Source organism: Sinocyclocheilus anshuiensis, unplaced genomic scaffold, assembly GCF_001515605.1.
Source record: "Sinocyclocheilus anshuiensis isolate Anshui unplaced genomic scaffold, SAMN03320099.WGS_v1.1 scaffold2073, whole genome shotgun sequence".
Taxonomy (NCBI): domain Eukaryota; kingdom Metazoa; phylum Chordata; class Actinopteri; order Cypriniformes; family Cyprinidae; genus Sinocyclocheilus; species Sinocyclocheilus anshuiensis.
The window spans coordinates 131,081-143,067 of NW_015551110.1; the positions used below are offsets into that span (position 1 = coordinate 131,081).

The following is an 11,987-nucleotide window of genomic DNA, read 5'->3' on the forward strand; positions in this document are numbered from 1 at the left end:
TGTCCTTTTTAGTTTTTTTATTAAATTATATTCAAATACAGAATGTTATGTGTAGCTCGTTTTGTAAACATTATCGTATACTGTGTATATTTGTTATATTTTAAAGCTACAGTAACAAAATTCATGTCTTTCTTTTACTATTTTCTTACTGAGTCAACCCTATTTAATGTCTTCTTTCCTTATCTTATTGTGCAAAAAAGAAAAAAAATTCTTTAATTTGATTAGATGGTGAAGGTTATGAAGTAAAATTATTTTGAATGCCATGTTGATTTCAATAGTATTTTTAAGCAAGCCAGAAATGTTTTTCTGCTCTTTCGCAAAACACAAAGTAATTCAAATAACTACAAGTGTTTATTTAGAAAAATCATGGGCAAGAATTAACACAAACGTCCTTTTACAGGCATATAGAATTTCAACCACTACCAAACAAACCCAGGAAGCCCCTCCTTTTTCCTAAAAAAATAAAGAAAATGACATTATTTAGTTTGTGTAGTTGGTAAAGTATGCCCATTTAATTAATCACGAAACAAACATTTGTGTAACTGGGCTTGCATGTGACAACATGCCCCGCTCTCACTTTATGTATTAAAGAGCTGGAGTGTAAGCTTCGCATAACAGGGTAGTAAAACATGTTATTCTTTCTTGTACATCCAATTACTAAATCTCATAAACGTGGCAACTCACCATCTTTCTCGAGTACGGTGTATGTGGTCTCCATTCCGGCCTGGATGTGGTCGGTGACATGACAGTGCAGGAGCCAGGTGCCAGAATACAGCGGACGCATGGTGACTGTCTGGAACGTCCCGGGAAACAGATCAAACACGTCTGCTCGATGTGTGCCGCTGACCTGCGGGAAAAGCCCATGGTCATCACACTGATGCTCTAGAAGATTTTTTTACATGTGTGAAAATGTGAGTGGGATGGATGGATAACCTTGTAGTCAAAGCTATGGCCGTGGAAGTGTGCAGTGTGTATGTCCACCTCGTTTCCCATTCCCATCAGATACCAGTACACTTTATCTCCAACCTTCATGTTCAGGCCTTTAAGATTGCCGTAGACTAAACCATTGATTCCTGTGATGAACAACGGAATAACCACTAGTTTATCATCAACACATCAGGCCTATCTTAACATTTTGGCCATTTTACACTAGAGCTTTTGGTGACTAATAATAACAGGAATGTTGCTTATATTTTAATGCTGAGGCAATGATATTTTAATTAAGAAAGGACATTTTACAGGGTGTGTTTAACAGTACTAAAAGTGCTAGAACCACTCTATGAGAAGTTCTCAATTATTTGAGAATTAAAATGCAGTCTTACTAACTGTCTGACATGTCCTCATCCTCAAAAACCATGACCAAAATCATGCAACCCAGAGACATTGAACTCACCATGCATCTTGTTGCTTTCGATAAACTCTTCATCCTCCTTCAGTGCATTGGGAGGGTTTTTAACATGAGCTTTTATGTTGTCATCCAGATACCAAGATTCATTCTCATCAAAGACCACGAAGAGCAGAGCGAACTCCTCGATCTCTTTCTTCAGCCCCAGTGTACGTGCCAGGCTCTTCTTGCAGATGACCAGCGGACCGATCAAGCCACTGTACATGTCCTGCATGAGAAGACAGATCTCATCAGACTAGACCGATCAGATAGACTCTGGTTGCTTTCCAAAACTTCTACAGATATAAGTGTGTTACCTTCTAAGACACCTTTTTTGGACCAAATTCTAAGGCAGCGTCACATTTGCACTGAATGCATTTCAAATAAATTATCCAAAATGGTGGACGAGTCAAGAGAAATGTTGATGAACTACATTTCATATACTACTGAAAAAAGTAAAACAAATGCATTCAGTTAATTTAAACTGGCCCGTTTTATATTTTGTGTACTCTCAGCTATCATGCTTTTAGCTTAGCAATATGCTAACGTCAAACTCTGTTGAAAACAACTGTGACTGAAGTCTCCTTTGCACTTCGAAGGCAGAGTTTTAATTTCAGGATACTACACACAACCCCATCAAATAAAAAAAGTTTTTTGGCGCATTGATTACCATTTGTATAACCACAGATTTACTACAAATACCATGGTTAAGCTATGGTTAGTGTAGCAAAACCGTGATTAATTTGTGGTTACCATGGTTTAACTTTAGTAACCATGTTATTTTGGTTTTAGTTGTAGTAAAGCCATGGTTTGTTTCTTTGTTTTCTCAACATTTTTTGTTGCAATCTCTAAATAAAAATTACACAGTATTAACTTTCAGACAAACAATGACCAACAACAACAAATCTTATAAAAAAGCCTCTTGCTAATTAGTCTGCAGAACCAAACTCTAATTCAAGTAAATGCACTTTCAATTTTGGTTTAAAATAACCTAATGACGGAGACAGTCTGAGATGTAGAGGTAGCTTATTCCAGCGCTTCGGAGCTGCTACCCCTGTTGAAAAAAACTGCAAATGCCCAGTCACCACTCAATTTCAATCTAGTCCTTGGACTGTCTAGGATCATTTGATTTGCTAATCTGAGAGACCTGGATGGTTTGTATATACGAAGGAGATCCACTAAATATGGTGGGGCCAAATTCTGAAATGCTTTATATACAACAATCAATAGTTTAAAATCAATTCTGTACTGCACTGGCAACCACTGAAGTGACGTAATAAACAACACGTGACACAGATTTTAGCGAGTACCTGTTAAAAGCCTAGCAGGCGCATTTTGAACCAATTGAAGACGATTTAACAATACTTGGCTAATACCCACATACAGTGAGTTACAGTAATCCAGTTTTACAGAAATAAAAGCATGAATAACCCTTTCAAAATCACTGGAGGACAGAAACGGTTTAACCTTTGCTATTGATCTTAAATAAAAGAAACAAGATTTGACCACGGTGTTGATCTGTTTATCAAATTTCAAAGAACGATCAAATTGGACACCAAGGTTCTTCCACGCAGATTTACAGAAGGGAGCTAAATTGCCCAAGTCAAAAGAGTTTTGGGTGTCAGGAGCCCCAAACCAGATTATTTCAGTTTTGCTTTCATTCAAATTCAGATAATTTTGTGACATCCAAGATTTAACTTCTTGTAAACAACTCAATAGTGAGTCAAAAGAATAGAATAACTATGAATTATTATTTGATCTTGAGAAACTTTGAATAAATAGATTGGATAGCGATAATAAATAGATAGTGGTCATAATGACAGTCATTTCTGTCAGCCTGCCAGGAATGCAAGATCATGCAAAATCAATCGTTAGTTATTGATATTTTGATTAAAATAACAAGACATACAACTCTACATATTCAGTCACGTTTGCTCCCAGTTATTTTTGAACAAAGGGTCTCTGCTACTCAACATCCATTTGGACCCACATACAGTGAGTTACAGCAATCTAGTTTTACAGAAATAAAAGCATGAATAATACTTTCAAAATCACTGGAGGCCAGAAACAGTTTAACCTTTGCTATTGATCTTAAATAGAGGAAACAAGATTTGACCACAGAGTTGATCTGTTTATCAAATTTCAAAGAACTATCAAATTGGACACCAAGGTTCTTCCACGCAGATTTACAGAAGGGAGCTAAATTGCCCAAGTCAAAAGAGTTTTGGGTGTCAGGAGCCCCAAACCAGATTATTTCAGTTTTGCTTTCATTCAAATTCAGATAATTGTGACATACAAGATTTAACTTCATGTAAACAACTCAAAAGAGCTTTTATCCTGTTTCTGCAAAGGTAGATACACCTGAGTGTCATCTGCATAACAATGAAAAGATACTCCATGCTTATGAAATATAGAACCTAAGGGTAACATATATAATGAAAACAAGACTGGGCCGAGAATGGATCCTTGTGGGACTCCACTAGACAATGGGGCCGTTTTAGAGTAATGTTGACCAAAATGGACTGAAAACATCCTATTAAAAAGAAAGGATTTGAACCACTCAAGTGCCATACCCTACATATAAGATGAAAATGTACAAATGAGATATGAATTTGCCACCAATTTGCCAAAAGGTAAAATAGCTATGAATTGCCATAAGACGGAAAGCAAGATCATTAGGTTTTAGGAAACATCACACTTGTTTTGAACAAGGTCCCATGACCTAGTTTCACTTGGTGAAAAAGGTACCTTGATAACATCTACGGTGGAGTAATACGCTCCAACACTGCATTCCTCCTGCTCTTCTGTCGGCCCAGAATTCTTTGGGAGGTACCAGGTATAGGTCTGAGTTTCACCTTGAGTAAACAATACATGCATTTAGACTTAATAAACAAAAATTTAATTGTCTAATATTCAACTGTCAGACCTTACCTGGACGTGTCAGGGCCACCTGAGGACTGTCAGTTTTAACTCCATGGGCATGTATGGAGTACGGCCTCTTAGCCATGTTCTTAAACACAATCTTCACTTTTTCTCCCACTTTACCGTGGATCATGGGTCCTGAGATGAGCATATTTTGAAGGTTAACAAACATATACACCAAATTATAGTCAACCATCAATGTACAGCATATTCTATAAATATGTACCCATAATTCCCAAGTGTTCCATATCAGCAGATCTTTCCTTGGGTTTGGTGAAGGTTTCATCAGTGTACTCTCTGTACAGCACCTTCTTATATTTTGAACCAATGAATTTGCCTTCTTTCTTGAGGAATTCATTGCCTGGACTGAATTTATCAAAATAAATACGATTTAGAACTTGCGTGTAATACAAACACAAACACACACACACACACACACACACACACAAAACAATTCTCTTTTCATAGATATTACCTGAATAGACTTTGTATATTGAATTTAGACCAAAACTACACTACACAACAAACTAAGCTACACTTAAAACTTAGTTGGACACATTATGTCACAACTCACTCAAGAACCAGTGGGGTTTGGTGTCACCGATGCATTTATTCGCTGATAATCTTGCCTTTCACCATAAATCTCAAATCTCATCCACATCTGTATGTTGATGCTTGGCATATAAACCACGTTTGGTGTCAATGATGCTATCCACCACTTGTGTTCATTGTGAATCTTTGCAAATGGTATTCATGAGTTCTGGTGAAGGACTTGGAATACCTGTCTTTCAGACTATAGTACATCTGTTCCTCCCATGTGCGGGTGGGTGAATAGTCCCAGTCCATCTCAACTGCAGCGATGTAATACTTCTTCTGGTGTAGCATCGTCTCAGACTGACGGTTCCAGAAGCGGCACTTCTCCACGGTGTAGTTGGCTCTCATGCCTCCATGATAATGATCTGTGGTTTTACATCCCACCTCAAACTGTCCTGCAGATGCCACAGGTTACATCATCAGAACAGCACAATATGTGTACAACTCTGATGTTTATTCTTAAATGCACAATTTATGTGATCATGTAAGTGATGCTGATTTTGCTGTTTTAAGCATAGATTTAACAATGTTCAGTGAGGTTCAAAAGATATTTTGAAGAATTTTCAATTTGGTCCACTGACTTTGTATGGACAAAAATATATTTCAAAATAAAATGTTTTTTCCGCAGAAGAAATGCATACAGATTTGGAACAACATTGGTTGAACGTCAGCTGATCAAAATGAGAATTTAACAACACTGTTTTAAGTTGATTAAAATACCATGGTATTATAATAAGACTTTAAATGTGGCACATAGTTGTTCTTTGTCACAGCGAGATCAAAGAGAGAAGGGATGGGACTGTACCCATGCTGTCAGGCTCCATAATGACAGTGTGAGAGATATGAGGAAACACGTTTATGGTGTCTCTCCTGGTGTCTTTGTAGAGGAACCGGTTGCCCTCAAAGTAAAGTCCATGGATGTCAACCTCTGATCCTAGTCCGGACAGATGCCAGGACACCTTATCACCTTTACACATACTCAAGCCCTTCAGATTCCCATACATGTATCCATTGAGCGCTGTGAATGAAAAACAAATATTAGCAAAAAAAAAATATATGGTTTGTGTGCTGCAGAAATGCAAAATGTTTTCTCAAGGAGTGTGACTAAGGCTTACAGTGCATTTTATTGGACTCTTGAAAATCTTCATCTTCTCTATTTACAGATTTAGGCTGTTTTGCAAATCTGTTGATGTTGTCATCCAAATACCAGCTCAGGTTCTCATCAAACACAGTTGCAAGAAGGTGGAACTCTTTGTCCACGTTTTTCTGGGATGGAAAAAAACAAATATTGGCAAAGCTCTACACATTTTACAAATGTGAAAATGCTCAGCATCCTCGTCCCGCACCTGCTTTCCTGATTTGATGGTTTTGGGTTTGCAGATCAGAAGAGGTCCAACCAGCCCAGAGTTGGTGTCTCTAATGGGATCCACAGCTGAGTAGTACATGTAGGTGATGCAGTCTGGATCTTTTTCGGTCGGTCCTCCATCCTTAGGAACCACCCACTCATACTGGTAGGTGGTGTCAGGTCGGACCAATGCAGCAGGAAGTGGCTCGACCACTCCTGAAAGAGATGAACAACATACAACTTCAACATTTCTACATTCAGTGATTGTTTTTTTGCCTTATAAATAATATGAAGGACCAGACTTGATTTTACCCAAGAATTACCAAGATGGATTTAGAGCTGAATGGGGACACTTAATGTTTGTCAATATTGTCGGCTTGATTGCACAGACACTACTGGAAGAGAACTGAACTGAGCTGGACAATGATATCACTGAATCAATGATGCCTTTAACTGGAAAAAACTAAACTGTTTACTATTGTCCTCTTTTTATAGCTGCGTTAAAGCAGAGTTGAATTTTGTTTGCATTATCGAAACATTATTTTCCTGTTTAACACTGTAAAGCTGCTTTGACACCATCTGTATTGTATAAAGCGCTGTATAAATAAAGGTGACTTGACTTGATTTGACTTGGATAGTGCAAGGTTGTCCAGTCCTGCTCCTGGAGGGTCAATGTCCTGTATAGTTCAGCTCCAACCAGAGCCAACACACATTCCTAGAAGTTTCTAGTGATCCTAAAGATCATAGTTGGAAGGTTTTGGTTGTGTTTAATTAGAATATTAGGATTCAAGATAAACACTGCAATGCAGGTGCAGGATTTGACACCCATGGGATAGTGGACCATGAAACACCGGCAGTACCCATTTTTAAAGGGCTTTTTGACTGGAATAAGAAAGAATCCCTGCAACCCTACATATTGGTATAGAAAATGGATGGATCAATAGCTAGTGAATGGATTATGAATACTTTTTTTTCATATAGCGTAATGGAACTGTGAATTGTTCACAATGAGACCAGAAACAAGTATTAAGGAAGCGAATAGGGTGAACTTGATTCAGTTTTCCCCTCTGTTCGCTCTCGGTAAAGCAAGTCATGCGTTCACTCTCACCCAGATAATTCAGAGAGGGAACTTTGGTCTCTCATGGATTTGGACTGATTTGTTTGATTTGTTGAGTCCAGCCAGGACTGGAAAATACACTTTTGCGCAATGATCCATGGCCTTGATTCAATATTAGACTTAGTAGACAACAGTCTGGGTTTGCTTATCCCTTAATTTCCAGATCTTTCTGTATATCAGTGAGGTCTTTTTCTTACTTGCTTCTTTCTTGAGTTCACGAAGCTTCTTGGCAGTGTATGACTCTGCATAGAAAAAAAAAGAATGGAAAAGAATGATATTAAGTTTAAGTCTGTCATACATTTTTATATATTTATTCAAAGAGGTTTGTTCTGTACCTTCCAGGACGTTGTGGTAGAGAGTTCCATCCATTTCTATGTTATATTGCACTCCGTGAGGTTGGATACTGTAGGGCCTGCTTGCTTTATTTCTAAATGTTACTTTAATTGTGTCCTCTTCCTCTGCTCTGATGATTGGACCTAAAAAAAACATCCCATAAACACTAATTTATACTTTTAATAATCTCATAACAATCAAAGCTGTCACAAATTCAATACAAATACAATCTGCAAATCACTGCTGTTCATTCTGCTCTGTCGACAACATTTGTTTATCTATAGAAACTGCTTTATAATTACCCAGAATTCCCAGATGCTGCTCCTCAGGGGTCCTCTCTTTGCGTTTGGAGAATGTGTCGTCAGTATATTCCACATATTGGACCTTCTTGTATTTGCCCCCAATGCGATCATTGCGGTTTTCAAAGAAAGTGTCAGATACACTGTGGATATTCAGAGACACACGCTCAAATGTAAGGACAAAAGGACATTCCCTTTGACTTTAATATGTCTCTCAGTATAGAGATTAAAATCATATTTTTACCTGTCATCAGCTAGTTTCTTCCCTGAATACTGGTTTATCCCCGTTGGCCCATAATCCCAAATGATTTCCTCAGCAGCAATGTAATACTGTCTCACTTCTCCAAACGGTCTGGGTTTATGTACATTTGGGAAACACTTCTTAATCTCAAAAATGGCTTGCATGCCAGCTAAAAGTGGGGAGAAATGTCATTAAATGCAACACAGCAATTATAACAATGCAGAATTTTTGCATTCATATTGTCAGATCTGGCCTTTCTGTACCTTCCAGATGATCATTGACCTGGCAGCTGAGGAGCCACTGGCCGGGATTATCTGCCACCATCTCTACATTAACAAAAGTAGCCGGGAACAGACTGACGGTGTCAACATGGTGCCGTTTGTCCGTCAGGATCTGTCCATGGAAGAAGGCTGAGTGGAGGTCCACCTCGTTCCCCATCCCAAACAAGTGCCAGTGGATCTTATTGCCCATGCACATACTGAGGTCCGGCAGGTTGCCGTAGACATACCCGTTGATAGCTGCAGTAAAGTTCAGAAAGGAAGTTGAGATTTCAGACTATTTTTAATAAATAGTAGTACATAGGATATACTCTACAGTATACTAGTATTCTAGCTAATTCATAAAATGTGCCTAGAACAGGGTTTGATCTGATGGCCTGTTCACAGTTCATGCTATCATTGAGACATTATTCTAGGACATTATTACTAAACTCACAGTGCATTTTATTGCTTTCCTGGAAGCCTTCATCATCCTTGTTGACTTTGGCAGGAGCTGAGCAGTAGGTCTTGATATTTTCATCCAGGTACCAGCTGAGGTTCTCGTCAGACACCGTGAACATGAGGGCGTAAAGATAGTCAGCTGTCTTGTCCCCATGCACATCTAGAGAGCCTAAGAATTGCACAAACAACAAAGAATCATTAATTGTTAGTGGACTATATCAGAACTTGAAGTGTGTTAATTACAGTATACAATGACTTTCATGGCGGTCAACTTTTTTATAAGAATTTGTGTCAATAATTTTAAAGTACATAATCATTTGAGTCATCATTTGCATTCCAAATTGTCACTGTGTAGCAGCTAGCCAGATGTTTAGAACAGACTTATCTTAAGTTTTTTGTTAAATTGCTAGGTTCCTGAAACCCTGATTGAAAAGTCTGTTCAAATGCTCATTGCGTAATATGCATAAAACTTATTGTACTCTTTACAACTTTTTTTCCAAGTCTTAACAGAAAGTTTCGGCTCTAATAGTGGCACATATTGACAGATATCAGATCTATATTGATAAAAAATCAGATAAAACTTTTTGACTCCTCCCTGAGTTTTTTCCCTAAGTGGCCAGACAAAAATGCTTTTAAACCCATAAATTCTTTCATTAATTCATGATGAATTAATGAAATTCTTCTTTTTCACATTAATTATTCTTATTTGTGTTTAATCATATTTGAAGTGGAACTACATTTCTAAGTGGATGAATGTCCAGTTATTTGTCACTGCTGTAAATTCTTTGTGTATCATATGAAAATCACTGTGTTAATTGGTTTCCATTGTCATGAAATGGAAAATAGCTCATGTCACATATAAAGTATATATCCATATTAAAGTTGCTTGTATTTGAACCCACAACTTTACTGAAAGATCCTGACATTTGAACCTTGAAGTGAAGAGAAAGGTTTGTACCTTTTTTACATATAACGAGAGGTCCAATGAGACCTGAGGCGATGTCTTTGGGGGCGTTAACATGCGAGTGGTATATTCTGGTCAGGCAGTTAGTGTCATCTTTTCCAGGAGTATGGGAAGCCGATAGGGTCCAAATATAGGTGAACGACTTTTCAGGGGCCACTGAATCATCAGCTTTCTCCACCTTTTCTGACGAGTCGGGATATAGTGCTCCTGGAGAGAAATCCCATGATAAACAATTTGTGAGCAAGAGTATGTGATCAAAGGAATCCAAACACTTATTTGACATCACCTTCATTGGACTTGTTGTAACTGAGGCCGTGTGCATGGATGGAGTACGCTCGTTTGGCCATGTTCTTCAGATGCACAATAACTACGTCATCTTCTTCTGCACTAATGAGGGGTCCGAGGTAGCCCAACCACTTGGGTTTTTCTATCTCCTGCCTGTAGGTGGCGTCAGTATATTGCAGGTACACTGCTTTCTTATACACCCGCCCGATCCGCTGCTCACCCTTCTCCAGAAACACCCGTGCTTCTCTGTCAAACACCAAAACATAATTTTCCATTTAGTTTTTACATGCACTGAAGTAATAACTTTATTACTTAGGGTTAAGGGTTTGTTGAAGATCCAGACTCTAAAGCTGCATTCGCACTGACAACTAAAATATCTGCAGAAACAAAGCAACTGGAGCTCATTCATCTTCATTGTTGAAATCATTCATTTTCAATGTATGGCAAATTTAAAAAAAATTAAATAATAGGCAGGAGCAATATACAAGTGAAATTGTCATTAAAGTTCCAAAGAAGTATAATAATCAGTTCTAAATAGCAACTAGAGTGCATTTAAAATGAATAAATGTTTACTAAAATGTTATAAGCTAATTTCTTGCAACTCATAACTCAGTTTTGTACAGTGTTTGTACTCACTCATCTTCTTTTATGGTTTTGTTCTGAATCAGATTTATACCACTAGGAGCATAATCCCACTGAATCTCCTTAATGGCCAAAAAATATTCCCTTGTGATAGAAGACACGATTCCAGCACAACACAAAACCCCGAGCAGCGTCCACTGCAGCCCCTTCATTTTGGATCCCTGGGATGTGACTATCAAAATGGAGCAGATGCTTCACCTCTTTAAATGATGAAGGGTGACAGCAGTCAGCCAATCACAACAGACCTGGAGAGGGCAAGTTGACTTAGACAAACACACAGCTGGGCAGTCTGGAAAATACATGACTCCATGAATTTACTGGCAGTATGTGACCCGATGAACTCTAGGAAACTCCTGTCTGTCAGAAAACCCTGTGTCAGTTTTGTTGGCAATCATCAACCATCTGTCTGATAAAGCTTGTGCCTGAGTCAGTGTAATATCGCCCATTGGGATGCTTTGAATTCATTTTGAGACATTATGTTGTCTTGGTTGGACAATTTATAGATACAATACCAGCCAAGCAAACAAAATATTATATGAACTGGATAAGATTTGTAAAGAAAAGTAGTCACCCCATTTCTTGAGTGTGTTTGTGTATGATTGACGTGGAAAACACTGCTGACCAGAAAACCCCAACTTGTATGCATTACGTAAAAATCAATAGGGTTTGGGGTATTTGTCTCATGTTGAGTTGAGAAATGTTTGTCTATTGGGACTTGACTACTCAGCAGTTGAAATGCTTTAAAGGTGACATAGTATGCCCCTTTTTGCAATATGTAATATAAGTCTCTGGTGTCCCCAGAATGTGTCTGTGAAGTTTCAGCTCAAAATACTCCATAGATCATTTATTATATCATTTTGAAAATGCCTATTTTGAGTGGAAGCAGAAACAAGCTGTTTTTCGGGCCTGTGTCTTTAAATGCAAATTAGCTGCTGCTCCCCGCCCCCTTTTCCAGAATAGAGCTGTGCCATTACAGCTCGGACCTGCTAAAAACATCTGTTATGGTTCTGATTGTCATGTTTATCGCGCTGAAATCATGCGTTTTAAACCATATGAGTTTAAACTTCTGATATATGGTTTTCTGAGCGCACACATCCGAAGCACATGCACAGAAAGCGGCTGTCACAGCATGTGAGTACTAA

The 11,987-nt window shown here is 38.2% G+C and overlaps 1 protein-coding gene across 1 annotated transcript; it reads right to left on the minus strand.

The window, feature by feature from the left end:
• Window positions 1-301: 301 nt before the first annotated feature.
• On the minus strand, window positions 302-11,041 carry cp (ceruloplasmin). Its single transcript, XM_016453081.1, has 20 exons — window positions 10,840-11,041; window positions 10,205-10,449; window positions 9,913-10,125; window positions 8,950-9,123; window positions 8,499-8,753; window positions 8,239-8,404; window positions 7,998-8,137; window positions 7,698-7,838; window positions 7,560-7,604; window positions 6,247-6,461; window positions 6,016-6,166; window positions 5,706-5,918; window positions 5,088-5,295; window positions 4,533-4,672; window positions 4,316-4,444; window positions 4,133-4,239; window positions 1,394-1,613; window positions 934-1,073; window positions 685-847; window positions 302-453 (listed from the first exon to the last, which is right to left on the minus strand). Exons 1-20 carry the CDS (start codon window positions 10,995-10,997, stop codon window positions 413-415), a joined length of 3,264 nt encoding a protein of 1,087 aa, XP_016308567.1. The 5' UTR covers window positions 10,998-11,041; the 3' UTR covers window positions 302-412.
• Window positions 11,042-11,987: the final 946 nt, after the last annotated feature.